This window comes from Mastomys coucha, unplaced genomic scaffold (assembly GCF_008632895.1).
Source record: "Mastomys coucha isolate ucsf_1 unplaced genomic scaffold, UCSF_Mcou_1 pScaffold5, whole genome shotgun sequence".
NCBI classification, from domain to species: domain Eukaryota; kingdom Metazoa; phylum Chordata; class Mammalia; order Rodentia; family Muridae; genus Mastomys; species Mastomys coucha.
In genome coordinates this window covers 103,379,710-103,396,286 of record NW_022196911.1, presented here as the reverse complement: position 1 = coordinate 103,396,286, position 16,577 = coordinate 103,379,710, and the positions used below count along the sequence as shown (strand labels likewise).

General features: G+C 43.9%; 1 protein-coding gene across 1 annotated transcript in view; it reads left to right on the top strand.

Moving 5' to 3' along the window:
• Positions 1 to 3,574: 3,574 nt before the first annotated feature.
• Nol11 (nucleolar protein 11) overlaps positions 3,575 to 16,577 on the top strand; it is a 22,499-nt gene continuing 9,496 nt past the window's right edge. Inside the window, exons 1-10 of the mRNA XM_031352994.1 lie at positions 3,575 to 3,774; positions 5,030 to 5,143; positions 5,259 to 5,315; positions 7,056 to 7,204; positions 8,362 to 8,419; positions 9,924 to 10,068; positions 11,132 to 11,320; positions 12,676 to 12,752; positions 13,674 to 13,797; positions 14,251 to 14,336. Of these exons, the coding sequence (XP_031208854.1) occupies positions 3,634 to 3,774; positions 5,030 to 5,143; positions 5,259 to 5,315; positions 7,056 to 7,204; positions 8,362 to 8,419; positions 9,924 to 10,068; positions 11,132 to 11,320; positions 12,676 to 12,752; positions 13,674 to 13,797; positions 14,251 to 14,336 (1,140 nt within the window). The 5' untranslated portion in view covers positions 3,575 to 3,633. The remainder of the gene's footprint in view (positions 3,775 to 5,029; positions 5,144 to 5,258; positions 5,316 to 7,055; positions 7,205 to 8,361; positions 8,420 to 9,923; positions 10,069 to 11,131; positions 11,321 to 12,675; positions 12,753 to 13,673; positions 13,798 to 14,250; positions 14,337 to 16,577) is intronic.

Here is a 16,577-nt window from a genome sequence, read left to right as displayed (position 1 = left end):
ACACACACACACACACACACACACACACACACACACACACACACCCCAAAAGAGGGTGACAGAGCTCCTGGCAATACAGGCAGTTGTGAGCCAACCAAACAGTGTGGGTGCTGGGAACCTAACCTAGGTCTTCTGGAAGAGCAAAGGTACTCTTAATAAGCCATCTCTCCAGTATCCACCCCCCAACCCCCTGTTTCTTTCTTTTTTTTCTTTCTTTCTTTCTTTTCTTTTTTTTTTTTTGGTTTTTTCAAGACAGGGTTTCTCTGTGTAGCCCTGGCTGTCCTGGAACTCACTCTGTAGACCAGGCTGGCCTCGAACTCAGAAATCTTCCTGCCTCTGCCTCCCAAATGCTGGGATTAAAGGCATGTGCCACCACCACCCAGCTCACCCCGTTTCTTATCTGCCATTGTTTTCTTTTTTTTATTGGATATTTTCTTTATTTACAATTCAAATGTTATCTCCTTTCCCAGTCCTCCCCCCCAACCCCCGCCTAGAACACCCTGTCCTGTCCCCCTCCTCCTACTTCTATAAAGGTGTTCCCCCACCCACCCATCCACTCCCGAATCCCTACCCTGGCATTCTCCTACACTGGGGCATTGAGCCAGGGCCTCAATGGGACACAAGACCAAGGGTCTCTCCTCCCATTGAAGCTAGACAATGCCATCTTCTGCTACATATGTGACTGGAGCCTTGGGTCCCTCCATGTCTTTGGTTGATGGTTTAGTCCCTGGGAGCTCTGGGGGGCCTGATTGGTTGGTATTGTTGTTCTTCCTATGAGGTTGCAAACCCCTTCAGCTCCTTCAATTCTTTCCACTGGGGAGGAATATGTTTGATGGAGACTCAGTATGGTGTGGGGGAAGGGGGTGCCTCTGTGGGCCCATGCTGAAGCATCCCTTATTCAGGGCATGGAGAGGGGAGTTGAGAGAAAGGCAGAGAGGGGTGGGGAATAGAGGAGGAAAGAGGCTGGCCAGGAGCACATAGAGAGAAAGAAGGGGGGATAGGGAGAGAGAGGTAAGGAGCAGGGGCAAGAGGAGACGAGAAGGGAGCAAGAGAGTGAGGAGGGGGCAAGTAGCCCCTTTAATAGTGAGTCAGGCACACCTGGCTGTTCCAGGTAACTGTGGGTTGAAGCCTAGAGGAAATGCCAGCAGTTATCCTCTGGCACTACAACATGGACTGAAGACATAGTGGGGTGGAAGAGGCCAATCTCGAAAGGACAAGAGTGCAGCTATACTTAGCAGGAAAGATTTGTGGGGTAGTGGAATGGCTTCCAGGGGCTGAGAGAGGAGGAAGAGAAACAAGGACTGACCATGTGTGAGAAGACAAAAACACTGTGCAATTGGATGATGGTGATGGTTACAAAAATCCGTAAATGGAGCAATGCCCAAGAACGGCCCATCAAAATGTGAGTAAAATGGTATAATTCCTGTTGTATATATTTTACCATGATAAGAAATCTTCAGATGCAGGGACTGGGTTTTGAAAAGATATACCCCCATACTATGATGAAAGATCTTAGAGTCTCTCCCCAATGCCTGCTGCAGAGAGACTACCCTCAGAGATGCCTGCTGGGGTTATATTATTCCATTTCTTGCTGTGGTCTGAACATTCTTTTTCAGTGTGCTAAGACTCCAGATCTGAAAAGCACAGCTCAGACATTTCATACATTGTTAAAGAACCACCACAAGCCAGGCAGTGGTGGCGCATGCTTTTAATCCCAGCACTTGGGAGGCAAAAGGCAGGTGGATCTCTGAGTTCAAGGCCAGCCTGGTCTACAGAGTGAGTTCCAGGACAGCCAGAGCTACACAGAGAAACCCTGTCTTGAAAAATCAAAAAAAAAAAAAAAAAAAAAAAAAAATCAAAAATCAGCAACAAGATCTATGATCCAGAGCTGATATCAGATACAAGTTTCAAGGACAATTTTCTTTTCAAAGGTTTATTCCAGCTTCATGAGGCTAGCATGAGGTGTGTACATTTGCCTGAGCAAGTCAATACTTCAGAATAGCTCATGCAGCAGATGCCTGACACCTCGGGCTGGTCAGCTCTGTCCACCTAGAAGAATTTGCAGTGGATGATGCTGGGGGTGGGCAGACTCCTCTTACTTGCTGATCCACATCTGCTGGAAGGTGGACGGTGAGGCCAGGGGGGGAGCCACCAATCCAGACTGAGTTCTTGTGCTAATGTATGGTTATCTTAATTTTCATTGTGTTGGGTGCTAGGGCTTGATCTCCTTCTGCATCCTGTCAGCAATGCCTGGATGTCAGCCAGCACCATATAGGCATGTAGGTCCTTGAGGATGTCCACATCACATGTCATGAGGGAGTTGAAGGTGGTCTTATGGATGTCACAGGACTCCATGCCCAGGAAGGAAAGCTCAAAGAGTCCATCCGGACACCAGAATCACTCATTGTTAATGGTGATCACTTGCCCATCAGGCAGCTCATGGCTCTTCTCTGAGGAAGAAGAGGATGCAACAGTAGCCATTTCTTGTTCAAAATCCAGGCAACATAACACAGCCTCTTCTTAAGGTCAATTGTGGTAGTAAAGCTGTAGCCTGGCTCAGTCAGGATCTTCATGAGGTAGTCTGTCAGGTCCTGGACAGCCCAGGTCTAACACAAGATAGTGCCGGTGGTGCACCCAGAGACAAATAAACAAGGCCTACCGATACATATTACTAGGTAAGTTCCAGGCCAGCCTAGACTACAGAATACCCTATTTCAAACAAAACAAAACAGAAACAATGCTTGTATGTATGCATATATGTGTATAGACATATACACCCATTGTGTAACAGTTTGCTCAAACTGCAATAGTGTCTCTGAATATTTCCTAGGAGGGAAGAAGGGGGTGCAAGATCCAGGAGACTCAGGAAGTAAACAAAATTTACAAGTCTAAGTAAGCTGAAACCTGTAAAATTCACAAGCCTCATCCCCAAATTTATATAACCAGCAAGCTGCCTGGCCTTAGCTATCTGTCAGAGAACAGGGAATCCAGAAATGAAACCTGTGTGATTCTTCACCCATATTGAAGTTAAAAGAAGTGTGCCTAACATTATTAGCACAGAGCGCTTTTTTTTTTTTCTTGAGACAGGGTTTCTCTGTATAGCCCTGGCTGTCCTGGAACTCACTCTGTAGACCAGGCTGGCCTCGAACTCAGAAACTGCCTGCCTCTGCCTCCCAAGTGCTGGGATTAAAGGCGTGTGCAACCACCGCCCAGTGAAACAGAACCTTAAGAGTCATCTGCAGGCTAATTTTTTTTCCCTTCTGGCATGTTGTGGTAGGACTTCCTAGAGTTCACTTAGCATATTCTTAAAATCTGCTTTTTTATATCAGGCCATTTTTTAAACTTATCTTTCAGCTTCAATTAGATAACTGGCAAGCAAGAGGGTAGGGAAGCCGACTCAGTGATTTCTGTCTCTCCTAGCCGGGAGGCGTGGCCTCGAGACGGCACGTGGTCTAGACTCCACCCACCGGTCGGCGTTCGCCTTCGCCTCTTCCGCCCGCCAGGGGTCGCAGTCCTGCTGGAACTGATTTTCCTCCTTTGACGGGGACCCGCCCCTTTTGCCTTTCGCTCTCGCGAGAGAGAAAGAGCACAAAGCCTGTCGGGAAGCATGCACGGGCTGAAAGCCAGCCCAAAATGGCAGCCCTGGAGGAAGAATTCACGTTGTCTACTGGAGTCTTAGGCGCCGGGCCTGAAGGATTCCTCGGTGTAGAGCAGAGTGACAAAGCCGACCAGTTCTTAGTGACGGACAGCGGCAGGACCGTCGTCCTTTACAAGGTGAGGACGGTGGGGACGGCCGGCAGGTGTCTCTCCTCTGTCCGAAGCCGGGAGCGGGAGGCTTGAGTTTCTCACAGCTTGGGAAGGAAAGCCGGGAGCGGGCGTGACAGACGTAGTCCGGGGTGCGACAGAGTCGCCGGGACGCCGAATGAGGTCCAGAAGCTGTTTGCCTATGAGGACCGGCATCTTTCATAGCGCCATGCAGCGGTGTCAGGGTGCACCTGGGATAAGCCGGGAACCTGTGCCTCCCCCTTCGAATCTCCAGGACAGAGCCTGGCCAAGGGGATCTCTGTCACCCTGCAGCTTGCTTGCCGAAGGGTCGAGCGGAGATTAAGCTTGAAAGGATGTCAGTGACAGGTTGAAAATATGTGTTATCCAATACATCCTCCGCTCCTTGGAGTTCCCGGGGGCGGGGTGAGTCGGAAGGTGGGAAGAGGCAGAGATTTCTTGGTATCCTAGAAAGATTGGGCAGTTCTGCATCACACTGTTAAAGTCGTCATCTCACCCGCTTTGCAGCCTAATTCCTGGCTCAGCAAGCATACTTAGAACCTTGTTATTGCAATCACCTACAAAGCACGTTTTTTTACCTGGAATTTTGAACAGTTTGTTGTTGTTGTTGTTGTTTTGGTTTGTATTTTGGGTTTTCGAAACAGGGTTTCTCTGTGTAGCCCCGGCTGTCCTGACTCTGTAGACCCAAAATCAGAGATTCGTTGGGATTAAAGGCATTTACTGCCAATGCCCCTGAACAGTTTCTTGTATCATTAAACAGTTATCCATCTGCAGGGCCTGGAGAGAGCACTGGCTGCTCTTCCAGAGGACCGGGGTTTAATTTCCAGTACCCACTGCAGCTCACAATACAGTACAATATTGTAGGAATACAATAATTGATGTCACTTAGGTGAACTGGATACCTCTGTTCCACAAGTAACCAGTTCATTTTAATTGTTCATACGGAGTGTCTTGAATTAATTTTCGTATTGTTAAGAGTTTTGGTGGGGCTGGGCAGTGGTGGCACACGCCTTTAATCCCAGTACTTGGGAGGCAGAGGCAGGAGGATTTCTGAGTTCGAGGACAGCCTGGTCTAAAGAGTGAGTTTCAGGACAGCCAGGGCTACACAGAGAAACGCTGTCTCAACAAACAAACAAAAACAAAAAAAAAGAAGTCATATTCAGTACTGTCATTCAAGGGCTTCTTTGTTTATTAAATCTAATTGCTCTAACGTCCGAAATTCTTAAATTGTGTATTCTTTTGCCAGGTTTCTGACCAGAAACCCTTGGGCAGCTGGTCCGTGAAACAAGGTCAGAGTATAACATGTCCTGCTGTGTGCAATTTTCAGACTGGGGAGTATGTTATGGTGCATGACCATAAGGTAAACTGAAAACATACTACTACGTGTAACATAAGATGTATTACATGTCTTGATTGTTTGTTACATGTAAACAAGGAATGCAGTACTATTTAACCATGTACTTTTTTGATTTAAGGTTTTGAGAATATGGAATAATGAAGACGTAAACCTGGATAAAGTATTCAAAGCTACAGTAAGTCTTTGGATTTTCTGACATATTTAATTATTGGTGAAATGAAATAACTCAATTTCATATTTGTTATATATCATATTGCCTCTGGGAGAAGGAGCTCATGGTTGTAGTCAGTTTCCCCCTCCAGCTGTTTCCTTACAGATCTTGATAACTGTCTCAACTCATGTGTTAATAGGTTAGAAAATACAGGTTATATTATCCCATAAAGACTGGTTTAAATAGTTCTGAGTGGGGCTGGAAAGATGGCTCTCTAGTTAAGAGCATTTGTTGCTCCTGCAGAAGACTGAGATTCAGTTCCCAGCACACAACCACTTCAAACTCCAACTCCAGACAATCTTGATACCTTCTCCGGCTTGTATGCACGCGATGCACACACATATATATCATAACTTTGTAAAAATTTAAAAATTGTGTTTGGAGTTTGAGTGTTGGGTGTGTTTCTTGTAAGAATGTTTATTTTCTATAACATTTTGTCTCTCCAGCCCCTGTTGAACACTTTTTTTTTTTGAGACAGGGTTTCTCTGAATAGCCCTGGCTGTCCTGGAACTCACTCTGTAGACCAGGCTGGCCTCGAACTCAGAAATCCGCCTGCCTCTGCCGCCCAAGTGCTGGGATTAAAGGTGTGCGCCACCACTGCCTGGCCCTGTTGCACGCTTTTAATCCCAGCACCCAAAAGACAGACAGGCAGATCTCTGTGAGTTTAAGGTCAGCCGGATCTACATAGGAAATTTTAGGCCAACCAGGGCTATGAAGTGAGACCCTGTCTCAGCCAGCAAATTTCTGGTTCTAAGTGTCTGACTCTATAATTAATAACATTTGGGGCTGAAGAGGTGGCTTAGTGATTAAGAACACTGGCTGCTCCTCTAAAGGACCCTGGTTCAATTCCCAGCACCCTCATGACAGTTCACACCTATCTGTAACTCCAATTCCAGGGCTTCTGATACCCTCACACAGATATACATGCAAGTAAAACAAATGAACATAATAAAAAATAAATTATATATAGTTGATACATTTTAGAACCCCAAATGAGACTATTTCAAATCCAATATAGTTGTTGCCTAGACTTATGAAACTGTGCTGTCTCCTAAAAACCTGGAGAGGTTAGCTATTTCTCTCACCCTTTGTTAGCAGCAAGAGCCTTACCCATTATCTTACCAGCTCCTTGGTGGTTTATCTTTTGTTTTGTTCTTGTTGCTTGTTTTATTTTGTGTCATTGTCATCGTTGTTGTTTTAGCACTGCATGTGGGTATAGGGATTAGCTCAGTGTTAGAATGCTTGCCCAGCCTGTACAAGGCCCTACAGTATTAGGTCAGACAGACAGATCCAGGTTGAGGGTAGGCTATTTTAATCTTTCCTCTCTCTTTTTCTCTCAGACAGAATTTCACTATGTAGCCCTGGCTGTCCTGGAACTTGATATGTAGACCAGGCTAGCCTTGAACTCACATAGATCTGCCTGCCTCCAGGAAGTCAATAGCTCAGACTTCTGGGTGGCAGGGAGAACAGGCAGATCCTCAGGATTTAAAGGTGTGTGCCACTGTGCCCAGACATAAATAAATCCCTTAAGTCTGTCAGGCTGAGTCTGATGGCACCTGCTGGCAATGTCAGCCACTTAGGAAGCTAAAGCATAGTAATGAATCCAAGGCCAGACAACTAAGCTAGACAACTGTAGATATCTGTATTGTATTACATGTTTATTCTTTTAGAGTAAAACTTAAAATATTTGCAACTTTCTTCCAGCTGTCAGCTGAGGTCCATAGGATCCACTCAGTACAAAGAACAGAACCCTTGGTGCTGTTCCGAAGAGGTGCTGCTCGTGGGTTAGAGGCCTTGCTCACAGAGCCACAGCAGAACATTGAAGCTGTTATACCTGATGAGGAAGTGATCAAGTGAGTGCCAGTGCTTGCCTATGAATTTTTACCAGTAGAAAATGTGCTCTGCATTACCTTAATACACTCTTCACTGTGTTTAAAGGTATCCATGCTTACAAACATAAAGGGATGGTATAATTCCGTGGTGTAGCCCTACCTAGCGTGTTTAAAGCCTAGAGTTAATCCCTGGAATCCAAGGGAAATACCCTAATTAAATCCCACTTATTGCTGGGTATAGTACTAGACAGCCAGAGGCAGTCAGATCTCTGAATTTGAGACCAGCCTGATTTGCATAATAAGTTCTAGGCTGTCATTAAATTGTTAACAACTTCAACACCATTCTTGAGACACAGCAAAATCCCCAAGAATCTGTGAGCCTGTAGAATAATAGTAAAAAATGATGAGGTACTGTCCATAGTCCTGGGCATGTGTCAGACCTGGATTGTCAGCTGTTTGTGAAGGAAATGGATAATACTTGAAATCCAAACTCTTTGGTTCTGCCATGCTTACCAGCCAAGCTGCAGCCCTTTCCCCTGGAAAAAACTTGTCTTTGTAGTATGAGATGATGGTGGTGCTGTAGTACCTCTGGCTTTCCTGGGCTGTGGAGGAATGCTGGGTAAATAGCTCATTCACCTGGTGTTGGGACAGGATGTCACCTTTCACTCGTGGCCTGGGAGAAACTAATCTCCTGAGAGTAAAGCCTTGTGCTGAGTAAGTGAGCGAGTGAACACCCAATCATGGTCTGACCGTGTGCGCCTAGGGTGTGAGCAGCTATCATGGAGTGGGTGACCTTTGGGTTCTTGTCACCACTTTGCCACACACTGGCAGTGCTGCCCTAGTCTTACCTTCCTGTGCCTCAGTACCCGCTGCTTATAGAAGCCAGATACGATTCTAATGTTACCCTAAGAACACTAGTTCCCAAAATGATGGCAAAAGGGGGGCGGAGGACTCAGTGTAAATGCTTAAAGGATTGTAGGCTCCTCTCACCCCCACCTCACAGTTTCCATCCATGTCTGGGAAGTTTTACAACCTGTGCCGTTTCCACTGTGATTACTGAAGGAACTACCTCTCTGTTGTCCTGGCTCCAAAGCACCATAATGGCTACCTAAATATAATTCATCAATAACATTTCTCAACTGGTTTTGTGTTTTCTAATTTTTCTTTCTTCTTTAAAGGTGGTCAGAGGTTTTCATGTTATTTAAGCAACCAGTTTTAATTTTTATTACGGAAAATGTAAGTAACATCTTCAATTTCTGGGTTTTGTGGCATATTTTTAAGTCACCTGTGTTATTTTCAAAACTAAAATGTAATTTTGCTATTTCTCTTAGTTTGTTTCTTTTGTGAACACTAAAATGCTAGTTATAACTGTTTCTATACCTAAATTAAGATTTTTTTGTTTTTAGAAGACTTAATTAACTTTATTTTTCTGGTATAAAACCCCCATTTGGTAGCAAGAGCTGGACCTTATCTCCTCCAAATGGAGACTCCAGTGTGGATCTTCACAAGCTGGTCAGTGAGTTCCTGGTTGGGGACTTTCCAAAGGTCTGGGATCAGGTAGCTTCAGTCTTGGAGATGGTATCAAAGATGGCCTTTTCAAAGTTGCCCAGGGTATTTGGACAGAGGAGCAGAGAAATACCATTGCCTCTGCGGGCAGGGATAAGGCATATTGGCACAGAGCCACAACAGCCTGTCATCTTACATGGGACAGTGTGAGGCTTGCAGATCTTGATTCCCATTAGCCCTTCCTCACACAGGAAAGGAAAGCATGGCCACAACAGTGGACCCTCAAATGTCAGTAGCTGCCTCCTTAGACCACTTCACACCAAGTCTAACCTAGGCCTTGAAACAGGCCTGCTGGCCAGCCCTGCTCTGTTCCTGTGGTGCTGTGACCTTTAGAAACTCATCCTTTAGGGTTTCTAGAGACTTCTGCATGGCAGGGAGAACAAGCAGATCCTCCAGGGACTTGACTAGGTAGTCCATCTTGGTGATAAGAATCTACTTCTCGTCTTTGCTATATCTCCACAAAGCCCCACAGCCCTCAGACTGCTGCTGAGCCATGGGTCCCCAGGTTCTGCTGCCCAGGATTGCACAGCATACTATGTTTTACCACAAAAGAAACTAAAGCAACATCTTTATCACATTTTAAATTTAACTGAAGGCATGTTTAAATTTATAACATGCCCACAATCCCAACACTTGGGGAAATGGGGCAGGAGGATGGAGAATTCGATGTCAGCTTGGGCTGTGTACTGAGGCAGAGTCTTAGAAGACAAGGGGTTGTATAGAGCTCAGTGGTTCAGCTCCTGGTGGCTGGAACTCACATGTAGACCAGGCTTGCCTGGAATTTGCTGCATTTTGCTTCTTTTTGCCTCCCAAGTACTGGGATTGCCGGTATGTGCCACCACATCCAGCCTGGGCAAGCAGTTTTTAAGTAGTTATTGAAGTAATTAGAATGGAACAATAACTTCTAGGGTTTTTGCTTGTTTGTTTCTTCATTTGTTTGTTATATATATATGAGTACACTGTAGCTGTCTTCAGACATACCAGAAAAGGATATCAGATCTCATTACAGATGGTTGCGAGCCACCCTGTGGTTGCTGGGAATTGAACTCAGGACGTCTGGAAGAACAGTCAGTGCTCTTAACTGCTGAGCCATCTTTCCTAACTTCTAGTTTTAACATTTAATTATAGTTATTTGAAGTGGGGTGTTTATAAAATAAAAATTTTTTTCTTGCAGCATGGGAATTATTTTGCTTACGTACGATTGTGCAAATCACAGAGCTTAAGCAAATATACACTCTTACTTGGAAAAGAAGAAAAATCTGTTAAACCAAGTTTTACTGCACGCGTGGATGGGAAATTCATCTCCTTGGTGTCCCTGAGTAAGTCTTCCTTAGAACTGCGGTGGTGAAGGGAGGCTGTTAGGGCGGCTGAGAGGCAGAGGCTCCCACCGACATTTCCTAGGACTTTAGGCTTACCATAAACAACAACGGATAATGGAGCAGCTATAAAAAAGAAAAGTTGCATGTAGCTAAGGATCCTCCTGCCCCTACCTTACAGGTGCTGAAGTTACAGAGGTGTGTGCAGCCATGCCTGGTGTCTTAGTTAGGGTGTCTATTCCTGCACAAACATCATGACCAAGAAGCAAGTTGGGGAGGAAAGGGTTTATTCGGCTTACTTCCACATTGCTGCTTATCATCAAAGGAAGTCAGGACTGGAACTCAAGCAGGTCTGGAAGCAGGAGCTGATGCAGAGGCCATGGAAGTATGTTCCTTATTGGCTTGCTTCCCCTGGCTTGCTCAGCCTGCTCTCTTATAGAACCCAAGACTACCAGCCCAGGGATGGCACCACCCACAAGGAGCCCTACCCCTTGATCACTAATTGAGAAAATGCCCCACAGCTGGATCTCATGGAAGCACTTCCTCAACTGAAGCTCCCTTCTCTGTGATAACTTCAGCCTGTGTCAAGTTGGCACACAAAACCAGCTGGTACACCTGGTTTTATGTTGTGCTAGGGATTAAACCGAAGGCCTTGTACATAGAAGACAAGTACTTTACCAATGGAGTTTCACCTCCAGTGTGTTTCCCCAACACTCACACATTTATTTGGCACTATTTACTGTGTGTTCTTATGTGCATATGCCTTGGTTCTCATTTTCATGCCAGAGAACAACTTCTAGTTCTCTCCCTCCATCACATGGGCTCCAGTTCTCTCCCTCCATCACATGGGCTCCAGTGATCACAGGTTTCCAGGTTGGGTGGCAAGTGCAAAACGTTTTACTGACTCCGTTTATAAAAATGTAGTACGTTTATTGAGAGAAAGAAGAGAGTGACATAGTTGTCCCATGTTCTGATTGGGTTATTTATGGACTTGTAGTCTTAGAAACCCCCTGACATGTCTAACTGTGATAGACACAGACTGTCCTTCTCCCATTGCCCCCTACAGGCTCTGATGGGTGTGTGTATGAAACCTTGATACCCATGTTTTCAAGTGACACAGAACAAAATCAGAGGCTAGTTAGAGCATTGATGCTCAAGGCAGTTGTGTCTGGCGGTGCTCGAAGTGGTGTTGCCCTCACCATCCTGGATCAAGACCACATAGCTGTCCTGGGACCTCCACTTCCAGCTTCTAAGGGTAACTACAATCACCTAATCAAATTCAACCTTTAGTCTCTAGTTTCTTTCTTTCTTTTTTTTTTTTTTTTTTTTTTTTTTTTTTTTTTTTTTTTTTTTTTTTTTAATTTTTTAAAAGATTTTTGTTTGTTTGTTTGTTTGGGGTTTTTTTTTTCCAAGACAGGGTTTCTCTGTGTACTCCTGGCTGTCCTGGAACTCATTCTATAGACCAGGCTGCCCTCGAACTCAGAAATCCGCCTGCCTCTGCCTCCCAAGTGCATGCGCCATTAAAAGCATGCTCCACCACCACCCAGCAAGATTTATTTATTATTATATCTAAGTACAGTGTTGCAGTTTTCAGGCACACCAGAAGATGGCATCAGATCTCCTTATGGGTGGTTGTGAGCCACCATGTGGTTGCTGGGATTTGAGCTTGGGACCTTCAGAAGAGCAGTCAGTGCTCTTAACTGCTGAGCCATCTCTCCAGCTCCTAGCCTCTAGTTTCTTTTTTCTTTGTTTTGTTTTGGTTTTGGTTTTTCGAGACAGGGTTTCTCTGTATAGCCCTGGCTGTCCTGGAACTCACTCTGTAGACCAGGCTGACCTCGAACTCAGAAATCTTCCCGCTTCTGCTTCCCAAGTGCTGGGATTAAAGGTGCGTGCTACCACTGCCCAGCGTAGCCTCTATGTTCTCAACAGAATCTCACTATGTATCCCAGCTTGGCCTCAAGATCATCCTACCCCATCTTTCCAGGCACTAGGATTGCAGTGTGTACCACCATGCCCAGTGCCATTTTCTAGTTCACGAACTCCATCTGTGTATGTCTTCCTTAGTGTCCACTAGCAAGCAGTATCTCCTAGCTTCAGAGTACTTCAGAACTCTGTTCTGAGTTCTAACCTGTAGAAACAGTTGGTTTTATGTGTTACTCTTACCCTGCAACTTTGCTAAGTTTTATTTATTCGTACTGTTAGTGCATGCTTCTGTGTGTATGTGTGTACACATGTATATATGCCTCTATGTGTGCTGGCTTTGGCCTCAGGGTAATGTGGGCCTACTGAAGGGACTTATTTCTTCTATATTCTAAAATAGTTTGATGTTGATTTTATGATTGCTGGAATTCAGTGTTGAGGTCATCTGGTCCTGGGGTTTCTTTCTTGAATGTTGTTTTAATTACGACTCAGATCTGCTATTTTGACCTTCATGGGGCTTTTCCACTCCATTCTTTACCTGCCTTGTGCCTCATTTGTTTGAATTCATGTGGCAGCCACTCTTTTGTATACATCAAGAAAATGTGTATATTTACCTCTGCCTCCTTCATGCCAGGATAGCATATGTTTCTGTTTAGGTCTGTTTCTGAACTTCTGTAAATTACATTATAGAATGCCTCTCCATATGGAACATAAAGTTTCAGACATTACAGACATCAAAAGAGCTGCCACAAGGAACCAGTGGGCAAGTAAGTTTGATTTTTTTCTTTTTTTGTTTGTTTGTTGGGTTTGGTTTTGGTTTCTCTGTTTTGTTGGGGTTTGAGTTTGGGTCTTTGCTTGAGGTAAGTTGTTGCTATGTAACCTAGCATAGCCTCAAATTTGTAATCCTCCTGCCTTTGCCTCCTAGTTACCAGAATTATAGACATGTGCTATCTTTCTGTTAGTTATTTGGGTTTCTATTAAGTTTCTATCCTCCGAGAATTACAGTTGATTTTTTTTACCTAAGAGCTTACATTTGGTTGGGTTTTTGTTTTAATCACTCATGTATATTTATGATTTTATTTGTTGTGTATTAAGCTATAACCTAAGGCATTACTCTTCCTAATAAATTAGCCTTTAAATAGTAAATGTTACTATGGAATTGGTGGCTCACGCCTTTAATCCTAGCACTCTAGAGCCTGGGGTAGGCAGATCTCTGAGTTGCAGGCCAGCATAGTCAGCATTGTGAGTTCTAGGACAGCCAGAGCTACATAGTGAAACCCTGTCTTGAAAAAAAAAAATACAAAGAGTTTGTTTTGTCATTCTGAGATAGCTTATGCAGTGCTACTACTGTTGCATGGTAAGCATAAGTCAAAGAGTGAACCTATGTGTCCATCAGTGGCTGAATGGATGAAGACAATGAAGAATATATTTACATAATAGAACTTGGGTCATAAAGAAGAATCACATGTCATTTGTAGGAAAAGTAGATGAAAATTTTTAAAAATCAGAATTTTCTTTCATTGCTGGATCTAGACTTAGATTTGTAAAAGATATGATCGTGGAGCAGGGTCATGGGAAGATGAGACTAAGTGGCAGTAAGTGGACAGTAATGGAGGGTTGAGGCAGGCACTTGTGAGTGTATGTGGAACAATCAGACCTTGGGAAAATGGATGCTTACTTTCTTTCAGCTCTGGTATCATGGGGAAATACTATTTATGCTACATGGAAAATGTCTAACTGTGATTCCATACAAATGTGAAGCGTCATCTCTAGCAGGCGCTCTTGGAAAACTCAAGCACACTCAAGAGTCAGGTAGGACCCCCTCTTTATTACTCCTGGTTTCTTTTTTGTTTGGGTTTTCCTTTTTTCTTTCTTTTTTTTTTGGTTTCTCTGTGTAGTCCTGGCTGTCCTGGAACTCACTCTGTAGACCAGGCTGGCCTCAAACTCAGAAATCCGCCTGCCTCTGCCTCCCAAGTGCTGGGATTAAAGGTGTGAGCCACCACTGCCCAGCTTTGTTTGGGTTTTTCTAGACAGGGTTTCTCTGTGTAGTCCTGGCTGTCCTGGAACTCACTCTGTAGACCAGGCTGGCTTCTAACTGAGATCTGTGTGCCTCTGGTTCCCAGGTGCTGGCACTAAAGGCCTGGGCCACCACCTCTTGCTTGAGACCTCTCTTAAATTGTGCATAAGTGGTTTTCCTTTGTTGTTCTTTACTTTAATGATATTAGGTCAAAATAATCTAGTAATTTATGTTTTGTTTTTCCTCAGGCACTCATTCCATGCCCCATTTTGTAAACTGGGAAACATGTTCAGGATATGAACTTGGGTCCTACAGTGCAGAACAGTCAAGAACTGTAAGTTCAGTAGTTGAATGAGAAATGTTAGTGTGAATGTAAAAAGAAAAAAAAACAAAAAACAAGGAAAGGCTGTATTAGCTTAGATGTTTGTCTATGTGTACCTCTTATAGCGTGATTTTATTTTTAAAGTTTATTTATTATTATACATATGTACATTGTAGCTGACTTCACACGAACCAGAAGAGGGCATCAGATCTCATAACAGGTAGTTGTGAGTTACCATGTGGTTGCTGGGATTTGAACTCAGGACCTTCAGAAGAGCAGTCGGTGCTCTTGCCCGCTGAGCCATCTCGCCAGCCCTATAGCTTGATTTTTAATAACAGGACTTCAGTATTGTAACTTTACAGCCTTTACCCAAACTGATACTTGGCATCTCTAGCTGTTAATTTTTTTTTAAAATAGTTATTTTATTTTTATATGCCCAAGTATATTATGTGCTCTACCAGGCAAGGAGAGAAGAATCAGATCCCCTGCAACTGGAGTGAACTGCCAGGTGGGTGCTAGAAATTAAACTGAGGTTCTCTGCAAGTGCAGCAAATGCTCTCAGTGGTGATCTTTCCACCCCCAGTATGTGTTAGTATTTAAGGATGTGTGTGGTATTAACTAAGTCCCAAGTAGAAAATATGCCAGTTTGCAATTAGCAGTAATATCTTCTTGAGTATAGAGATGTCAAGTTTAAAAAAACAGAACCACTAAAACCAAAGCTGGACATGACTCATGCTTCTAATTCCAGCACTTAGGCTGAGTGAGATGGCAGGTTTGAGGGCAGTCTGGACCTAGTGAGTTCCAGTCCGGCCTAAGTTACAAACAAAAACAGTATATTTAATTTCAGAATTATAATAAAAGCTTCATTTGTAATAAACCTTGTTTTTAAAAATTACTCTATTGAAGCTGGAGAGATGGCTCAGCAGTTAAGAGTTCTTGCTACTCTTGCAAAGGACCTAATTGTAGGACTCAGCACTGATTTCAGACAACTCATAGCTGCCTATAATTCCAGTCACAGGGGGACCCAGTGTCCTCTTGAAGCCTTCTCAGGTACCTGCATTCACATACACATACACCCACGGAAACACACATTGACCTGTACTTAAAGAAAATCTTGAGGGGTTGCCTGCTCTTCCAGAGGTCCTGAGTTCAATTTCCAGCAATGACAAGGTGGCTTACAACCATCTATAATGAGATCTGGTGCCCTCTTCTGGCCTTCAGGCAGAACACTGTACACATAATAAGTCTTTTTAAAAAAGAAAGAGAGAAAATCTTGGAGCTAGGGAGGTAACTCAGTGTTTAAGAGTACTGGCCACACTTATAAAAGACCAGGTGTTGGAGGCAGAGACAGGCAGATTTCTGAGTTCAAGGCCAGCCTGGTCTACAGAGTGAGTTCCAGGACAGCCAGGACTATACAGAGAAACCCTGTCTCGAAAAACAAAAAACAAAACAAAACAAAAGACCAGGTGTTGGGCTGGCGAGATGGCTTAGCAAGTAAGAGCACTGACTGCTCTTTTGAAGGTCCTGAGTTCAAATCCCAGCAACCACATGGCTCACAACTACCCATAATGAGATCTGATGCCCTCTTCTGGTTCATCTGAAGTCAGCTACAGTGTACTTATGTATAATAATAAATAAATCTTAAAAAAAAAAAAAAGACCAGACCAGGTATTGTTCTCAGTATCCACATAGCAGCCCAGAGTTCAGGGATTCAACCTCCTCTTCTGACCTCCATGGTGACGGGCACTGAACATGCTATACATGCACACATGAAGGCAAAATACTCTTGCACAAAAAATAAAAATAGCTGAGCATGGTGACACATGACTTTAATCCCAGCCCTTGGAAGGCAGAGGCAGGTGGGTCTCTAAGTTTGAGTCAAGCCTAGTCTTCATTGTGAGTTGCAGGACACCCAGAACTGCATTGAGAGACTCTGTCCAAAGGGAAAAAAATAAATCCTTAGTATGTATTTTCTTTTTCTTTCTTTTTTTTTTTTTTAAGATTTATTTATTTTATGTATATGAGTACACACTGTAGCTGTACAGATAGTTGTGAGCCTTCATCTGGTTGTTGGGAATTGACTTTAGGACCTCTCGTCACATCAGAGGCACCAGAAAAAGGCATCGGGCAGTTATGAGCCACCATGTGGTTGCTGGGATTTGAACTCACGACCTTCACAAGAGCAGTTAGTGTTCTTACCCGCTGAGCCATCTCACCAGCCCTTTTATAACTTCTTTTTTTTTTTTTTTTTTT